Source organism: Panthera pardus, unplaced genomic scaffold, assembly GCF_024362965.1.
Source record: "Panthera pardus isolate Hobbes unplaced genomic scaffold, ASM2436296v1 HiC_scaffold_11, whole genome shotgun sequence".
NCBI lineage: Eukaryota > Metazoa > Chordata > Mammalia > Carnivora > Felidae > Panthera > Panthera pardus.
Window position 1 is genome coordinate 102,600,277 of NW_026526666.1, and position 19,320 is coordinate 102,619,596.

At 53.6% G+C, this 19,320-nt stretch overlaps 3 protein-coding genes across 5 annotated transcripts in view; 2 read left to right on the forward strand and 1 right to left on the reverse strand.

Moving 5' to 3' along the window:
* Positions 1-19,320, reverse strand: part of ESPN (espin) — a 248,474-nt gene that overhangs the window by 210,227 nt on the left and 18,927 nt on the right. The window lies entirely within an intron of this gene.
* Positions 357-8,280, forward strand: RPL22 (ribosomal protein L22). The gene is made up of 4 exons (XM_019461223.2): positions 357-478; positions 2,257-2,361; positions 4,992-5,116; positions 8,079-8,280. The coding sequence occupies exons 1-4, from the start codon at positions 467-469 to the stop codon at positions 8,221-8,223; spliced, it is 387 nt and encodes a 128-aa protein (XP_019316768.1). The 5' UTR covers positions 357-466; the 3' UTR covers positions 8,224-8,280.
* CHD5 (chromodomain helicase DNA binding protein 5) overlaps positions 14,560-19,320 on the forward strand; it is a 59,584-nt gene continuing 54,823 nt past the window's right edge. For 2 of the 3 annotated variants that reach the window (XM_053899040.1, XM_053899039.1), the window contains exon 1: positions 14,560-14,779. In XM_053899040.1, coding sequence (XP_053755015.1) covers positions 14,701-14,779 — 79 coding nt within the window. In that variant the 5' untranslated portion in view covers positions 14,560-14,700. Of the gene's footprint in view, positions 14,780-17,941; positions 18,023-19,320 lie in introns of those variants that run through there. The other variant, XM_053899041.1, reaches the window with a different exon arrangement.

Here is a 19,320-nt window from a genome sequence, read left to right on the forward strand (position 1 = left end):
TCAAGTAGGAAGAAGCCAAAGTGCTCTTGGGCATTAGGATCCCAGGACCAGAAAGGCCTCAACTCCCCAAGTTGGTGGGTTCTACTCCCATACCACTAGCTGGTGATTTATGGGTTAGTGAATTTCCTTATTTCTTTTCTCTTTCCAAAACTTTCAAAAGTAGAGCGAACCCTCTATTTCTCTTTGGGCTCATCCAGTCTAGCTCCCCCCTCCGATCGTTTGCAGTGGGACAGGCCACAGGGCCTCCTTCCTCAGCACGCCCCCCCTGCCTAAGGCCTGCGATAGGACGGGCTTCGCATTCAGGCAAAAGCAATCGCTCCCCGATCGTACAAAACAGGGCGAAATCGTGGCGGCCGAGGGGCGTGGCCGAGCGATTGGTACGGCCTGAGTCCTGCGTGCTCTGCGCGCTGCGAGCTCTTTGCGTCTGCGTAGTGCGCCCACCTCCCTTTCTGCCTCCGCTGCCGCCATGGCGCCCGTGGTTAGTATGGCTCCGCGCGAGGCCTCGGCTCTGGGGCAAGCACGTGGGCTTCGCTGGCCCGGCTCCTGCCCGGCTCGCGCGGGACGGCGCTCTGCAGAGCCCGGCCGAGGCTGGGCTGGCAGGCCGGCGGGAGCGGGCCAGGGCCGCCCCGGGCCCAGCACGTTGTGGGCGGAGGAGGCCGCGGCCTGGGGCGCGAGAGGAGCCCCGGAGTTTGCGGAGCCCCCGCGGCTCGGGCTCGGGCGGCTGTCTGCGGCCAGCCGGGAGCTGGGGCGCCCAGGCTACAGCCTGGGCCGGCCAGGGCCCTGGGGAGCCCGGGTGGCGTGAGGCAGCCAGGGTCTGGGCCTGGCTACCTGGGCGGAGGGCGGGGAAGAGGAAGGGGACCTGCCACTCTCGGGAGTCGCATATCCGGGTAACCTACACCCGGGACTTGGAGACGAGTGGGAATGTCCACGGAAGGTGTCTGGCCGGCTTGCTTTCAGAGAGGGGCCTGGGTTTGAGGACCCTCGTAGTGTTCATGGAGGAAGCAGTTCCTCAGGGCGCACCTGTAGAGACTTTTTTTGGTCGAGGGCAGGGCCCACCTCCATTCAGCCCCGGCCGGGCTGGGACCGGCCGTGTGGCGCCCTCGTGTCACTCGGCCTGCAGCTCGCCCTCCTCACATGTTGCCTCGAGCAAGTCGTTTTCCTGCCTCCCTTTTGTTGGGACACCGTTAACATTTTCGGCTTACCTACTCTTTTCTGCCGGGGCAGGCTTTTAATACCTCTCTGCATTTGTATGCCTTTGATTTAAAACCTTGATGGGAGGTGTGGATCCCATTGTGGGCAGGTCTTTTACTTGCTGATTGTGTCTGTCCGGGGCTAGATCTTAAAGCATCCCTTTAGGTTACCAGGAAGAGATGTCTTAAAGAGAAGTCCGTGATTTTTGGAGTAGCTAAAATGTTGGACAAGTTGAGCCAGTCAAATGGTAGATGAAATTTTTTTAAACGTGAAGGGGGACCAGGTGTGTTCTTGGAAAAGTCTTTTTAGAGTCTGTAAAACTCTTTAGAGTGGAACTGCAAGTAGTTAGGTAAGGTCGTACAGGTGCTTTTTTTAGTGATGTTGGAGTTTGCAGAGGGAGAAGACTGAGCTTTGTGAGAGTAAAGGGACTGCATCCTTGCAGGATGTGCTCAGACTGATGATTTAAATCAAAACCTAGAAATCGACAGTAGTGTTGTAATTAGAACCAAAGTTTGAGTCTTTTTCTTGTCCCTGCTGGGGTAGATGCGCTGCTGGGACGTGCAGTTCCCACTGTGGTTTTCAAGAAGGTAGGTGAGCAGTTAAACGGATCAGGACCCTAATCTGGAGACTTAGGACAAGTACTCATTTCAGATTCAATTTGTTTTAGATATGCAAGGCATACTTTGTATGCTTGCCCTAGTCCTGGAATAAAGTATGCACTGTTTCTTGAAACTGTTTCTAAAGTTTTATGGTAAATAAAAGAAAATGTTCCTTTTATTGTGGTTTATAAGGTAACAGACTTTTCATGCCCAGAGAGATGGGGGAGGCTGGAAAGGGCAAGTAAGTCAGAGTGCTAGAATTTCCCCCTCAAAAGGGCATGACTCCCGGCCCCTAAGCTTACAGAGCAGCATTCTGGGTATCACCCCTCAGGGCAGGTCGCTTGCGGATTTTGGATTTGTGTGGGCTTTTCCATTTCAGGCGTTTTTGGTTCGGTTATGTTTTTGGTGATTGAGGGGAGGGGCATACCGGTCGTGCCTTCATCTGTGTATCGTTTGCGCACCTTAGAAAAAGCTTGTGGCGAAGGGGGGCAAAAAAAAGAAGCAAGTTCTGAAGTTTACTCTGGACTGCACCCACCCTGTAGAAGACGGAATCATGGATGCTGCCAATTTCGTAAGTGACACCCTTGCTGCCACGCAGGACAGGGAGGGACCTTCTGAGATGTCGCCGAGAAAACCTGCTGGAGCACGTTTCTGTTCTCCTGCTCGTGGGCATCTCTGGTTCTGGCTCCACACAGACCGGAAGTTGGTCTGGTTACTTGTTTTTAAGTCTCACTTTCTTTCATGTGTATCGGTGGTGAGGAGTAAACATCAATGCTAGGGAACTGCCTCAGTTTCTTTCGCCTCTTTCCTTTTGTTTCCAAAAGTGTTTTTATTTACTTCCGAGTTCCCAGGAAACGGCCAACTCCACTGGATCCAGTACCCGCTTGGCACCTTGGTGTGTTGAAGCATAAGCACTGGGCCCTGATCCTCACAGAGTAAGGGGCTGTCTCCACCCAGCCTGACTGCGGGGCTATGGGTATTGGACAGATGGCAGCGTTTCTTTGGGCTTTCCTTTTTACTAGATATCAGGGCTTCAGTGTTTACATTAAAATACTCTTTGCTGATTTGTAATTGGAGCTTGTTTTTTTCCCATATCCCGCTTTGTATTGATATTTTACCCCATATATTTGGCCCTAGAAAAATTAACCTCATTGCCATATTTTGACTGTGCAACTTGGCAGTTTCCTCTTTACCTGTTCGGTAGCCGTGTCTGGGGAATTCAGACTGACTGACTGACTTATTTATTTATTTAGAACGTTTACTTATTTTTGAGAGAGAGAGAAAACGTACGTGCGAGCAGGGGAGGGGCAGAGAGGGTGTGTGTGTGGGGGGGAGACAGGATCCAAAGCAGGTTCTACACTGTCAGCACAGAGCCCGACTCGGGGCTCGAACTCACAACCCGCGAGATCATGACCTGAGCCGAAGTCGGACGCTTAAGCCACTGAGCCACCCGGGCGTCCCAGAATTCAGACTTCTTGTGCAGAGGCTCTTAAATTCCCATTTGCTCTTCTTTGCCAAAAGATAATGTTACAACAAGAATAATTTTCAGGTGAAACAATCTAGAGGTTCAGCCTATGGCCACTAACAACAGTGAATGCCCGTAACTTCTTGGGTGTCCCTGCCTTGTGTGATGTGATGCCTTTTGTGTCTCTGTTGCTGCGGGAAGTCCCTTAATTGGCTCCTCAGTCTCTGTGTAACAACGTTACTTTTCTCTTCTCTGTGGCCACCTTTCCCTCCTAACCTTTGTGGCCTCTTCCAGCTTGTGTCTGTGTTGGCCCTTCCCTGGCATCGCTTCCCTCTCCCTGCCTTTACACTCACTTGTGTGTAATTGTTTTTCCTTCTAGAACCTTCTTAGGATAAAAAAAAAAAAACTTGAGTCTAAGATGCAGAAATCAAGATTTCTGACTTAGTCACTCTACTCTGTCCTCAGTTAACGTACAGTGTATTGGAGTATGTATGTATGTATTTTAAAATTTATTTTTGAGAGAGTGCGTGTGTGCATGCTGGGCAGAGACAGGAGGAGACAATCCCAAGTAGGCTCCACGCCATCAGAGCAGAGCCCGATGTGGGTCTCTAACCCATGAAACATGAGATCATGACCCAAACTGACATCAAGGGTCGGACACTCAACTGACTGAGCTGTCCAGGCACCCCTACCCTTGGAGTTTTTAAATAGAGAATTGTAGGGATTTGGGGCTGGAGGGATTTCATATCATTTGTAACAGCAAGAGAACCAGAGTTGTCCCCCTTTTTTTATTTTTATTTTTTAATTTTTTTTTCAACGTTTTTTAATTTATTTTTGGGACAGAGAGAGACAGAGCATGAACGGGGGAGGGCAGAGAGAGAGGGAGACACAGAATCGGAAACAGGCTCCAGGCTCCGAGCCATCAGCCCAGAGCCTGACGCGGGGCTCGAACTCACGGACCGCGAGATCGTGACCTGGCTGAAGTCGGAGGCTTAACCGACTGCGCCACCCACGCGCCCCCCCCCCCTTTTTTTTTTTTTAAAGAAGTAGGCTCTAAGCCCAATGTGGGTCTTCACCCCACAACCAAGAGTTGCACACTCCACTGACTGAGCCAGCCAGGCACCCCCGGAGTCCTCCTTTTTGACCAAGACCGCTGAATTCACCCCATGGAGGTGGGTGCCAGGCTTCCAGGGGGTTTTGCCAAGAGTGCCATTTCTGGGCTCCTGGGCTGTTGCCCTTCTGCTGGGCCATGCAAACGGCCCCTGAGCTGATGTAGAGTTGTTTTGGTCTGTGTTATGTTTTGCTCCTACTGCTAGGTTGAAGACTGACTTATTTCCTCTCATGGTACCGAGAGCAGTGTTTTATACTCCTTAGATTCAGAATTGTCTGTACTTTGTAACAGTTTGGCCCTAGGTTTCCTGTCTATTCTTTACTTTTGACTCATCAGTCAAGCCTTTTGTGTAGAGGCACATTTGTTTGACCTTGTGTGGAAGCAGTCACGTGTGTTTGTGTGGGGATGTTTTCATGTTCCACGTGTAAATAAAGTTGAGTAGTGCTGTCTTCTAATTTCCATTCTTAGATTTCAGACCTCATATTAATAGCTAAATATGTGCTGTAATTTTTTTTTTTTTTTTGAAGACTGAACATAGAAACAAGTCTTCATTCAGTATTAAGAGCATAAAACAAGTGGGCCAAGCTGTCGCTTCACTTACTGATCGATTTGACCATTTCCACAGGAGCAGTTTCTTCAAGAGAGAATTAAAGTGAATGGAAAAGCCGGGAATCTTGGTGGAGGGGTTGTAACCATCGAACGGAGCAAGAGCAAGATTACGGTCACTTCTGAGGTGCCTTTTTCCAAAAGGTATGGGACAGGAAAGTGCTACCTGCCAGCCTCCCATCTCTGAGTCCCCCCCCCCCCCCCCCGTCATTTGTTTTTTGCTTGCATCCCTTAATCCCTGGAACAGGGTCCAGTGCAAGGAGGCACTGAATGAATGATCCTGTGGGGGTTGAAAGCATTCAATTTTTGGTAGTTTTAAAAATTTTGTTTTTCACGGGCTAACGTATTTCAAGCAAGATGCTCAGACTTGCTTAGACAGTACTGAAAATGAGAATATTGCCTCCTTTCCCTGTAGATCAGTGGAGAGCTTTCGTTTTTATTTTATTTATTTATTTATTTATTTATTTATTTATTTATTTATTTATTTATTTTTTCAACGTTTTTTATTTATTTTTGGGACAGAGAGAGACAGAGCATGAACGGGGGAGGGGCAGAGAGAGAGGGAGACACAGAATCGGAAACAGGCTCCAGGCTCCGAGCCATCAGCCCAGAGCCTGACGCGGGGCTCGAACTCACGGACCGTGAGATCGTGACCTGGCTGAAGTCGGACGCTTAACCGACTGCGCCACCCAGGCGCCCCTCGTTTTTATTTTATTGAGGTATAGTTGACATGCAGTGTTGTACTGGGCTCAGGTGCACAGCACAGCGATAGGACAGTTCTCTACCTTCTTCAGTGTTCGCGATCAATGTGCTTGCATTTTTAATTCTACTTTTAGTTCCCTGTAAGTGCCAGTATCGTTGGATGAGGACTCCGAGATCTCAGTTTAGACTGAAGCCATCCTTTTAATTCCTGTGGGCCCATTTTTCTAAGTCGGAGACCCCAGTTCGCTTGTCCTGCCGTATTGTATGGTGGTTGTAAGGAATTGAACCGGTTTATACCTGGCTCCTAGCCCAGAGCCTGGCATGTTCTTAGGAGCTTTCAATCAGACTGAATCAAGTAATGGGAGATTTGAAGGTGTGTTAGGACAAATTTGGTATAATTCAGCTTTTGCTTTTAGCTTTAATTATTATCAGTCAAGAGGTGACTTCCTACTCTGCCTGGTTCAGTTATTTGTGCAGAAGGAGATTTTTTTTTTTAATGTTTGTTTGTTTATTTTTGAGAAAGAGCACAAGCAGGGGAAGAGCAGAGAGACAGGGAGACACAGAATCCAAAGCAGGCTCCAGGCTCTGAGCTGTCAGCACAGAGCCTGATGTGGGGCTCGAACTCACGAACTGTGAGACTAGGACCCGAGCCAAAGGTGGACGCTTAACCGACTGAGCCACCCGGGCACCCCCAGAAGGAGATTTGATAACACGAGAGATGGGTGCAACCATAGGGCCTCCAGGCCGTACAAAGCCTGCGACACACTGGGCTTTTGCAGAGCTCCTGGGGGTGATGCTGTGATCTGTGACCTGTCCCCGACGTTTACCAGGCTGGCTGTGAGAATGGCTCCTGACACCTTTTCCATTGGCACAGATTGTTCATCCCCAGTGCAGGAGGACAGGGGCCCTGTGTTCTTCGCTTTCCTTTCTGGATGGTAATGGTTTTCTTGAAGTGTTCTAGGTATTCCTAATCCAGGACTTTTTCTTGTTTGCGCACTTCTGTAGCTTTTTACCTAGTTTTCCAACATCCTATTATAAGAAAAGGAAAAAGAAAAAATTTTTTTAAATTTTTATTTATATCGAGAGAGAGAGCGTGTGCGCACATGCATGAGTGGGGGAGGGGCAGAAAGAGGAGAATCCCAAGCGGGCTCTGCCTTCACAGTGGAGGTCATCACCTGAGCCGAAATCAAGAGTCGGACACTTACTAACTCAGCCACCCAGGCGGTTTAATTTAAAAATTATGAAAAATCTTAAGCCACCTGGACTTTCAAATTAAGCACCTCACCTGAATACAATATGGTAGAAACAGTAAATGGCAGAAAAGAATACTTTTTAGATGGAACGACCAAATTGATTTATTCTTATGTAGGGGAAAGTGGATAGGATTGAACTGAGATCTTCACATCTTTGTGAAGATGGCTTTGTTGGCGTAAGTAACGCTGTTGAGCGGTACTCGTTTCCTGGAGGTGGTGAGTTTGTTGGTCCGTTCCTATCTGGGTCCTTGCCGGTCTGCCTGTGTGGCTCACGTAGTCCTTGTGACAGCCTGAAGAGATGGTAAGTATCAGGAGTCTCATTTCATGGAGGGGGAGAGTGGGGCTTGGAAAGGTTAATTTGCCCAGCCGGGACTTAGTTTGGTGTTCTGCTCCCTCTTCTCCTTTTGGGTTTGGGAAGATGCCCGAGGGCCTCCTAAGTCAACAAGTGAGAGGAGAAACACGATTGCAGGCTGTGGGCAGTTGGGATGTTGAGCACAGAAGCCAGTCGCTGCCTTTGTGAAAACAGCCAGTTTTTTAAGCAGTTTGCTGTGGTGACTGCTTAGCTGTCCCCCAGGCCACGCCAGCAGTCAGGCTGACAGGTTGAAAGGACTGAGTGCCGTCACTTGCAGAGGTGGAGCAAGGGGAGTGGCAGGGTGGCGTCCTGTTTCCCAGGAGTTGGGTGGTGAGCATCTCCTGGCCAGAGTGAGTGTATGACAGACAATCCCCGTCATCCAAACAACCTCGGAAGGAGGTTAGAATCCGTGAGGTGAGATGCGGGAAGTACCTGGAGCTCATTAGAAACCCAGTGATTTCTCCGTAGAAGGTACTAAGATCGGGTACTTAACTGTGTCATCACTACTGTGGTATCTTTCTCCAGTGGTCACTATGAACCACTTCATAGGCGTTGTGCTGTGTTTAACCGACAACTGTGACCTCTCCTTGTGTGTCCTCATTTTTATTGCCAGTGTAGATGAAATGTGGCTGACGCTTGTTTTAGAACCTTGGCTGGGTATATCGGCCTTACCTTTGCCCTTTTTGGATGCTGGGAGAACACCCTGAATGGTGATGGTTTGAATGCACAGGTTTTATACAAGTGACTGTTGGAGATGCCGGAGCCCTGTGGTGAGTTCTCAAGTGTTCTCTCTCTGCAGGTATTTGAAATATCTCACCAAAAAATATTTGAAGAAGAATAATCTACGTGATTGGTTGCGCGTAGTTGCTAACAGCAAAGAGAGTTACGAATTGCGTTACTTCCAGATAAACCAAGATGAGGAAGAGGAGGAAGATGAGGATTAAAACTCCTTTATCTGAAATATTTTGTATGAGTTCTTCAATAAAACTTGGGAACCAAAATGGTGGTTTTCCTTGTATCACTGCAGTGTGGATTGACCAGAAAATTGGAAGTCATAGTAAAAGGGCTTCATTTGGGCTGCCGTTCACTTATTTGTAATTAGACTTTTTTTCCTGCTTAAAAACTTTAGTTATTGTGGTAATAATACCAAAATAGAAATAACCTCCTTTAAGGGAACTGCCCATGAATTGACCTTGAGCAGGTGGTTAAAGGGTGTGGAGGTGTGTGCACTTCAGTTAGTCGCTATTTTACTTCAAAAGGTGTGACCGTTTTACCTGGTGCTTTTCTTAAAAGATTCAGGTATACAAACATTGGGACGTCTAATCCACTGAGAGCAAAACCAGTGACTTCTCTGAGGTTTGCTTCCTGCAGGAACAGGGCAGCGTCGATAAAAGTGCAAGGTTCTGGGGCATTTACTTCACCTTTTGATTACAAATTACTCGATGCACATAACTACTATGTACATCCTTTTTCTTCCTGTAGAAATAGGATGTCCTTTTCCACCGCTGCGTATTCTCCTCTTCAGGAAAGAATTTGGAGAGTGCTTATAAAAGTCCCAGGTTTTCAAAGTAAGAGTGCACAAAAATCTGTAAATAAAAACTGTTCCCACAACTCTTTGCAACAAACTGTCCCTTTGGCCCCCAGCAGGGGGAGCTGGAGCTGAGCGGTGGTAGAGCTTCCAGAGATGGACCTGTGCATCTGGCCGGGATTGGAGCCTTGTCACGGGGGTGGGGCGCGAAGGAGAAGCGATTGAGAGACGGTTCATGCCGAGGAGACGGGGAAACAGTGCGGACGTGCCAAGGGAACGGTCACTTCTGAGCCACCTAGGCCATGCCTGGATTTAATGTCCAGTCCTACAAACTTGCATTAAGCAGGACCAGACTGAAAGTGGGATTTCGTTGCCTTGTGTGCAGAGGCTGGAGATCTGAGCAAGGTCATTAAGTTGTAAAGATGTGTCGTTGCCAACTGAGAATCCAGAGTATTTGGGAGTGACTTTGAAAAGAGACCCTGATGCCTTATGGTGCCCTTCTAAAATCTAAACAATTCTGCAGAAATGTCTGCAAAGTCTTAAAACTACAGTGTAAAATGTTCTTAAAGAGTTTCCCTCAGCTAATTTCTACACCTGACATTCTTGGGCTCTGCTGGTTGGGGAGCTGGAAATTAGAGTCCTACCTTGGCTCCAATTTCACATTTGGTGCTCCTTGGATTGAATTTAACATGTTGCATCTTTGCAATTTCATTTGTGGTATAGGCTCTAGCATTTTCTATTTCTATGCAAATTTCGTGAAGCAGAATTGTTTGCATGTGTGAAGGCGAGGTTTCTTTCTGATGTAACTGAGGCATCAGCTGGGTTTTGGCCACAGTCCCTACCATGATCTGTCCCTACCGTGATCGTGATCGTGATCGTTAACTGTTAGTAAGTTTATGACCTGGGTTTGCAAATTGTACTTGTTTGTTGCATTGATGTTCGCCTGTAGTGATTCTTAGTTTGGTTGTAAAAAATTAACCCTGGGCTAAAATTAGCATATATAGTTTTTTTTTTTCCCCCAAACTGCTCCCAAATTTTAAAACTTGTAATAAAATTGAAACTCATTGGTTTTTCTATGCCTTTTTGAACTCTTGTAATTGAGTTTTGATCACATTTTATATTAAAGTGGCTAACACATGGCTACTATTACTGTGCAAGCCTTTTTTTTTTTTTTTTTTTTAAGGATTGGCATGTTAATCTATTTAGCGACAGATTGTTTTTCCTGCTAATTGCTGTACCAACAATGACCTTGGTCTTCATTAAGCTTGAGAAGAAAATGTGTCCTTTATTCCCATTTTCTTTACCTCAGCTGTGCCTTGGTGAGAGTCTGGAGTTGGTCGTGACCCAACTCTCCGGGTCAGATCCAGAGCCGAGAGAATAAATTTGCAAACGACTTTTTCTGATGGAGGATGTGTAATGGGAACCTGAATCACCACGCCCATTATGCCAGCTGTGTCCAGACCACCTTTAGACCACTTTCCTTTTCATCTCTTGACTGATGACCTACCTGCTCCATGGGAAATACAGCCCAGGAATCGGGGGGGAGGGGGGTCATGGAGAGTTTCAGGCCAAGATTTTCGTTCATAAAAGCAACGGAATAGGAAAAGCTGGCACAATCCTGTTCTTAGCTGATTCTGGTCACCAGTACCATTTCTGGGCTAAAGGTTGAGTATTTGGTTTTCTTTCAAAAGCCTCAGTGACACCCACCTTTTCCTGTGACTTTCAGTGGTTAAAGGTGCTTGTTTTCTGAGTAGTGTTCTCTTCCTATCTTTTTGGGAAGAACCAAGTGTTGAGATACATGGACCCTAACTTCACCAGTGGCGCCTGGCAGGCGGAAACAACTTGTGCGTAAGACAGGGAACAAAGTGGGGGAGTTTGATCACACCAAATACTTGTAAAGACAAACTGATCAAAATTATGGAATGTTCTGGGGGCGTTTAGACCACAGCCTTTTCAGAGGATACTTGATGACCTAGGAGGTGAGCAGGATTCCAGTGAGGTGATAGACTGGCCTGTCCCCTGGTTGTCACCTTAACCTCAGGAGAGCCTAGAAATTGGCTTTGGCAACCTGGCTTTCGCTTCCTCCTGCTGCCACGGTCCTTCCCGTGGCTTTGCTCCAAGCTTATCCAGCGTTGGAAGCAGAGTGTGGTGCTGGCCGCTCCCTTTGAGGGGGGGCATACACCTAGGATGTGTGGGTCATTGGCCAGATGACAGATTCTGCAGTACCATGGGGACATGTCGTCTTGGTAACCCTGGACAGAGAGTGGGGCTGGCCAGAGTCAGAAGCTGGGGAGAGCCTGGGTGGGGTCCTGCTGGAGGTGTTGACTGACTTGTCGGGTGCCTCTTCTTTGGGGTAACAGGTTGTAGAGGTTGCGTCCCTTTCTGGAAGGGAGGAAGGTGAGGAAGAGGCCTGGTGGGTGAGGAGGAGGTGCCGAAGGAAGCCGGTGAAGGGCTGCCTTTTAAAGGATGCCACCATGCTGCTTGTCTCGGGGAGCAAAAACCTAAGAATTTGTAATCTAGACATTTTCCTATCTTGCCTCTCTTTGGGAGGATCTGAGAATTCACATTCTTTTTTTCTAGGCTATTTCTGGCCAAGCTAAAACTGTCTGTTAATGCTGTGCTGACCGGCTGAGTTGGCTGCTACCGTACCTAGAACCCAGAAAGAACCCCTAAGATGATTTAAGTCTTAGACAACCCCTTCCTCCGGCCCAGGGCCGTGGGGCCCAGAAGTCTGCCTTATCGAGAAACACCCCCAGCAACTCTAAGTGATTTGGGTTCAGGCAGTGCAAGACTGCCGTCTTGAGAAACAGGCTCCAGGTACAAGGGAGATCTTGGTGCGTTAGGGACATTTACCCTTCATTTTATTTTTATTTATTGTTTTATTTATGAGGGCGAGAGAGCGTGCACAGGTCGGGGAGGGGCAGAGAGAGAGAGAGGGACAGAGAGAACCCCAAGCATGGGGCTGTGCGGTCAGCCCAGAGCCTGACACAGGGCCGACTGAGCCACCCGGGGGCTCCTGCCATTCATTTTAGAAGACACTGCGATGCCAGCGATGCGGCTCAGCCACTAAGAGGAGGCCGGGGCAGAACTGCATGGCTCGCGTGAGGGGCGTAGGGACAGGGGCTTCACGGCGCCGTCAGGTGGTCACAAGTAGGATATGTGGGTAAAGAACTGTCCTCGGGCAGCGCTTGAGAGCTGCCTGTATGAGGAGTCCACGCAGCCCAGGGACGGAGACTGATCGGGGTGTTTGCTGAAGGTGCCTCATAAGCAGTATAGTTAAAATGATTTTGATTTTGAATTGTCCCTCAGGTGTAATTCTAGGCTCTCATCAGCCAACAGGAGGAGCTTGTCTCCTGAAACTGGAACCTTATGGATAGGCTTATTCTCAGAATTGCGGTCTTTATGGAATTGCCACCTTTTTAGGGATTGTTTTTGACATCAGACATTTGTGGTCCATTGTCACGGCTGCTGATAGTTTGACAATAATCAGAGCTCTCCTTTAAATATTCTCGGAGATTTCTAGTCAAAAATCCCTTTGTCTCTGCCATTGCAGTCTTTGCTTAGTTTTGCTTTTGGCGGGTAAGTAACTTGACCGAGCCGCAGCCCTCTGCAAGATGGGATGGCCAGGGGGCGGGGGGAGGTCTAGGAATGTGAGCATTTGGACTGTTTGTTGCCAAATTCGGCAGGTGGGACTGTCCTTGAATGATGTCTTGACTGTCTCAGCCTCGCCTTGGGAATGGGACCCAAGATTAGCGGTGTGTGCCGGAGGTGGGGGCTTTCTGGTGATAGGAGATCCTGTAAGCCCACGTTTCTCTCAAGTGGGACAGAGAACCTTTGGAAGGGTCCTGACCTCCTCTGCCATCCGGGAGGGGTTGGGGGCGGGGCTGCCGAGGGGTGGGCAGGTTTGATGGTGCTTCGGGCTTTTCCCTGGATAGTTAACATTCCGAAAGACTGGAGGTCTGGAAAGAGCAAGGCAGCCTTGCCAGGGAAAACGGAGGCTGGCTAAAGCATTGGCGATTTGGGGCCTCTGAGCTAGACGCTCAGTGACGTGAAATGCAGCCTTAGACCAGAGAAGCCCTTTGCTTTCTTAGCCCAACTCCCTGCTGCCTTTCCCTCTGCCCTTGCAGGCCACCTGCTCTGGGATGCTTCAACCTCCCTCTCTAGTGTGGCTTACAAGTGACCCGGCAGATGAAGGGGACCCCCAGCACCCTGCACTTTGACCCGGGAGGCTGGACAGACCTGCCTGTACCCAGGAATAAATGACGAGGAGCTTTTCTTCAGGGCTTGCTCCCAATTCATTTGGATCGGAAGGGGGAGGAAAAATTGCCTACACATTTTTCCAACTCCCCCGGGCCATCCATCGCCTTCTGGTCACAGCTTGGATTCATGGCTTGGGCTGTGGCCCCCCCGCCGAGAGGTTTTGCATGGGGTGCCCTCACCAGGCAGTCACAACTTTCCTGGTTCCCCAAAGGCCCCAGGAAAAAGAGCCCTTTTGTTAATGCCAGCGTGCCAAGGGTTACTGGTCAATCCCTGCCAGGACGGGGCAGGTGTTCAGCCAAGGCCAGAGGGGTTGGTGCGAGAGAGGAGACAACACTACCCCTCTCTCTTGCTTCCCAAGCCGGGCAGATCCTGTGGGTCCCTGGCAGCCACATGGGTTTCCAGTGGGTTCCCCCAAACGTGTCTGGACTGAGGCAGCGAGACAAGGGTACCCTCCCTCTACTGGCTCTTCTAGGGTTAGAGAACTGACCATCCCAAGGGCTGCTGCAACTTTGGCCTTCTCTGAGTAGCTTTTACACCTCCGGCAGCCCAGACTGGCCGCGCTCGTTTAAAATTCCAGCCTTGCTCCCAAGGGCTTCGGCCTTCATGTTCACCTTTAACTGAGGGCTGTTGGCGGCGCCTCCTTACCGCCCAGCGACAGGTGTCGCTTCTGAGCGGGAGTTTTGGGCACAGACAACGAAGATCCGCACCACCCCCAGGGGCTCTGGAGGTGTTTAGACCGGACCTCGCCTGGAGGGGCGTTTTGGAAGAGGGCACGTGGGCGGTGGGAGCGTGGTGCCATGGGGTGAGGGAGGAGCCAGCCTGCATGCATTTTTCTGGAGGAATCGCACCCGGTCTCCAGAGCGACCCTTCCCCAAGTGCGGAACACATTTTTCTTCCGATCTTCCTTCCAAAGGGCCGAGCCAGGTTCTCGGTGCATGTGAGTGGAAGTGCGGGAGCTCGACGCTCGCCGCCCAGGGCACCCCTCCCCTGCGCCCTTGGGGACTCGGGGGGGGGGGGGGGGGGCAGGGCGCCGTCCCGGGCGGCGGCGACGGTGGTGGCGGATCTTCCAGGGGTGCGCGGGGGCGAGTTCCCCGCCTCCCAACGGGCCCGGCTCGCCCGAGTCGCCGCGGCCCGCTCGGCCGTCGGGTCCCTGGGCGCGCGGGCGCCTCGACGGCTCCCCCTGCCGGAGCGCCGGGTGCGCCCCCCTGCACCCGGGGCTCAGGACTAGTCCCCCCAACTTGTTCTCGGCTGTTAACTAGTCGCGCTGCCGGAACGATGGGATGGGGTTGCCACAGCAACAGACTGGACGTCACAATCCGGGCATGTGTGCCGCCCCCCCGCCGTGCCGCCGGCGCTGCCGCCGCCACCCTCGGCCGGCTGCGGGACTCGGGCTGCGGGGCGCGGTGGGCGGAGCGGCCCGGGCTTTGCGGGGAGCGGGGCGAGGGCGGCCGAGAGGAAGGGGGTCGAGACGGGGGGGTGGAGGTTTGGGGGGGTGGGGGGGCAGGCGGCCGCCATCTTCTCGCCGAGGCCGCCTCGCCCGCCGCGCGCGCCCGTCCGGCCGCGCACGGGTTAAGGCTGGCACCGCGCCCGGCGGGAGGGGGGGCGCCCACCTCCCCTCCCCCCCGCGCCGGGCATGCGGGGCCCGCTGGGCACCGAGGAGGAGCTGCCGCGGCTGTTCGCGGACGAGATGGAGAACGAGGACGAGATGTCAGGTGAGCGGGGTGCCGGCTGCGCCCGGGGCCGGGCGGCGCGGGGCGCGGGGCCCGGCGGGGGCCCGGGGCCGGACCGGCGGCGCGCAGGAGGGGAGCCCGGGCCGCGGGACTGCGCTCCCGCCCTGCTGGCGCCGCGCGGCCAAGGGCGCGGGGCCGGGCGAGCGCCGGGGCGCGGCGCGCGGGCGGGCCAAGGGCGGGGTGCGGTCGGGGGCTCCCGGGCCGCGGCGCGGACCGGGCGCGGGCGGAGGAGCGCGGGGGGCTGCGTTGGGCGCCCCCGGGCGGGGAGGGGGCGCGGCGCCGCCGGCTCAGCCCCGCGTGCCCTTGAAGGGGGCGGGAATCGCGCTCGGCGCCCGGCGCCGCGCACCCCGCGCTGTGGACCCGCGCCGCGCGCCTCTGGCCTCGCGGGGGCAGGCGGGACCCGGCCGCCACCCGCCTCGGCCCCCTCCCTCCCCGGGGCGCGCTGGGTGGGGCCCGGAGCGGCTCGAGGACCGGCCGTGCTGGGGGACCCGGCGAGCGCCTTGGCTGGGGCGGGCTTCCCCTACCCCCCGGGCCCGCGAGGGCTCCGGGCCGGGGCGCTCGGGCACTGACTGCCGCTCCCCTTTCCCGGCCGTGGGGTGCTGGGGCCGTCGCTCCTAACACTTTGCCCGGGCCGCCGGCGCCTCCAGCCCATCCAGCTTTGGCCACGGGCCTGAAGCCCAGGGCCGCCGCCCCAGCCCTGGCGGGCCCCTCTCAGGGTTCAGCATGAGCAGGGCTTGTGCGTCCGGGGTAACCTTGCTGGATCGTCCTTTAGTTAACTGCTCACCGTTTGTTTGGGACGGTTCTCCCCCTGGCACAGCTGGGCAGGGCCTCACCCTGTCAGCCAGCCTCCCTCCCTCTCTCCCTTTTGGTGGACTCTTCTCAGCTGCCCGGCGCCAAGCCCATGGCCCTTTCTGGGCTCCTGAGAGACTTGGGGGAGGCTCAGGGGCCCTCCCGAGCCCAGGAGTGTGCTGTCTGGCCCCAACAGTGCCTTGCAGGGAGGGCGGATGGGACATTCTACACGTCGTCGTCGGGTCCCCCGACTCTTGTGTGCAGGGGGCGGGAAGGGGAGGGCCCTGCAAGCAGCAGCTCCCCCGGGTGCTAGGAGGCTTCCTGGAGAGGGGATTCCCACCAGGTGGCCCCGCCCACTGGGGGGCCTCCTCCCCACCCCCCCACTTGTTGGCTTGCTTTAACACAGACTGGGCCCCTAAGGGAGCCTGGCCTCACTCCGCCTTTCAGACCGCCGGCCAAGTTTGCGAAGGGCCTGCCAGCCTTAGGGGAGTGGGGGTGAGGTGGCCCCTTACGGGTGGGGCTGCTTGGACAATCATTGTTTTGCCCCTGGGTGCAAGGAATTAGGCCCATTTTCTGGGAGGGAACACAGAGGCCCAGCACAGGCACTGAAACCCCATGGCTGCTTTCTCCCCGGGAGGCGGGCTCCTCCCTAAGCTGTCCTCCTCAGTAATTCCCAGTGGTGCTTGGGGCGGGGCCCCTTTGTGGCACTGATGGGGCAGTGGACAGCTGAACTTGCACCAACAGGTTTATTTCCAGGACTTCACGGAACCCCTGATGGGGGGTCCCCTGTTCCCTTTCCCCCCATTCTCTGCCTCTCCCTGGTTGTGTTAGGGCTCAGAGCATGGGGAGGGTTGATGGGCTCCTGCTTCACTCTGTTTGGGCCAGAGGGGTTGGGTCCCTGTCAGAGTCCCCTGCCCACCACCTGTTCTCCCTGCTTGTGCCCATTGCTCTGGGGCAGGGCGAGGTGGAGGGGTGAGGTGGTCCCCAGGGGCCCGGAAGAGGTCCTGCTCTGGGCCCCTCTGGCCTGGGGATTGCAGCCCCGTCTTTCTGCAAGACGTGATGCCCTGAGCCTTCCCAAGCTCCCAGCTCCCTCTCTGTGTCCCTGGCCCCAGGCACCGTCCTGGTCCACTTCGTAGCCTCCTAAGCAGTCCTCCCTGACCGCCCTCCCCTCAGCAGCCAGGGTCACCTTTGTAAGCACAGATCAGACCCAGACTCCCGCTGCTTGGGTAGATCAATGTGCTCCTGGTCTATACCACCTTCGTCTCCCCCCTCATTCCCCAGCCGCAGCCACACTGGGCTGCTGGATGCTTCTGGAACGCCACCTCCAACTCCAGACTCTGTCCTGCCCTTGAGTACTGGCTGTGACCTCTGTCTGACCTGCTCTTTTCTCTGCTCATGGCGGCCTCCTTGCTGACACGTCAGTCCCAGGACGCGCACATGTCTCCGCGGGGAGGCCCTCCTTGGGCCTGGCCCAAGCGCGGCCCCACCCCTGTCCCTCTCAGGGGCCATTTTATTTTAATTTTATTTTTAATTTTAATGCTTTATTTTCTTGGCCGCACCAGGTTACTTCTGTGTCAGTGGGCTCCCCGTCTCGAGGGCGACTCCTTTGATCACCTGCCGTGCTTGGCATCTGGCACCCTGGGTGCTCAAGAGATGCTTGTGGTCTCGGCGTCTGAGGGCTGGGAGTCCCTAGCTCACGCCTGGCCTCTGGACACGGCGTCGGCTTCAGCCCGGGCCTCGCGTCTCTCCTGAAGTGCCAGCCAGTTGGCCCCCTAGCCCTCCATTACAGCTGCCCCGTGGCCCTCGGCCTGGGCTCATGGTTGTGACCCGCTCGGACCTAGGGCCAGCTGCTTCCAAAACATCACAGCTTTTGCGGGGAGGAGCCAGTGTGTGGGGCGCAGTCACGCTAATTTTTCAAATCTGCAGCGGTTGGACGCGTCTCTTGTCAAATCTTTCTTTCCATTGTGCCTCACCTTCCCCTCCCCCTCAGCCATGTTCTTGTTTCCCACACAGGGCTCTGCGCCACCAGTGCTCTGGCACCGAGGCAGGTGGGCGAGCCTGTGTCCAGGAGGAGGCGGGGCGGGTCCCTGCCTTTCTGGCTTGGGCCCTGGCGGCTGCCACATTCTGCCGGGAGAGCGGAGGGCTCAAGGGTCAGGTGCAGCCTGCCTCTGCTTGTTAGCTGACTGACCCTGGGCAAACTCCCCAGCCCCTGTGCCTCGGTGTCCCCACTTGTGGAATGGGGATATGGCACTAGCTACCTCATAGAGGGTTATTGTGAGGGCTAGTGAGACAGTGCACGTGGAACATTTAGGTCACAGTGCCCAGCACATAATAGGTGCCCCATAAACTGTCACCACTGTAATTGGCACCATCCAAAGGGGGGCAGTTGACCTACCTTCCCCGAGGAAATGCTTCTGAGACTTGCACCCTCATCTAGTAAGCTGGGGGGGGGGCCCGGGGGCCTGGGCTGCAGGAGGGCTGGGAGTGTGAGGCCATGGTGGGGCTGGAGGGAGAGAGGGAGTGGCTCGATGCCCCTGGCCTTTTCCTCTAAAGTTCCCAGCCTGCTCAACCCCAGTCAATCACTTACAGCCGGAGGGGTGGGTTTCTCAGGGCTGGTGAGCCCAGCCTCTCTGCTGGCCAAACAGTGTGACCACTCTGGCCGCAAAGACACTTGACTGGCCCATGTCCCCATGCCCACAGGGCTGACCCCAGTCATGTGAGCATCTTAGGCTTCTTGGAGCCCAGGATCCAGGAAGGAGTGATGGCCATGATTCCCAAGGTTCATACTTTCCTAGCTTACTGCACCTCCCCTGGGGACATGTGGGTTTTGGGGGCTCCACGGAGCCTGTATGTAATACCATTTGCTGGGGGGAGGGAGGGAAAATGACCAGCGTGCTTTGCCCAGTGCCTTGGCCTGTGAGATAGTCACTTCCTTCCGAATTGTCTATCATTTCGTCCGTTTATTCAGTCAGCAGCCCTCCTATTAATCCACCCACCCATGTGTGCACTTTCCCACCGAGCATCTGTTTATCCAACCATGAAACCAGCCAACAACCACCAGCCGTACAACCACCACTCACCAGCCAGCCATCCTGCCCACATTATCCATCCATCCTAGCCACTCTCCATCCACCACCTACCATCCATCCATCCTAGCCACTCTCCATCCACCACCTACCATCCATCCATCCATCCATCCATCCTTCCATTATCCATCCATCCATCCTATCTATTCTCCATCCACCATCCATTCATCTGTCCATCCAGCCATCATCTGCCCATCCATCAATCCGTCTGTCCATCCATCATCTAGCCATCCATCCATCCTACCCACTCTCCATCCGTCCATCCACCATCCACCATCTATTCATCCATCCATCCTACCCATTCTCCATCCATCCATCCATCCATCCATCCATCCATCCATCCGCAATCCATCAGCTTGTCCATCCTTCATCCATCCATCTGCCTCCCCAACATAGATTTATTGAATATCTTCTCCGAACACAGTATGTGGTATCTAACTTTCTGGGACTTTTGCAGGTACAACTTTTGAGACTTTCTGCCTTGCCTTTGGCTCTGTCCTTATTTCTCTCTCCCTGTCTCTTTTTCCCACTCTGTCCCCATGTCTGTCTCACTGTCTTCTCTGAGTGCTTGCCCCTGTTTCTCTCTCTCTCTGGCTATCCCTCTCTTTCCCTGTTTTGTCCGTGTCTGTCCCTGACCCTCAGGTGCGT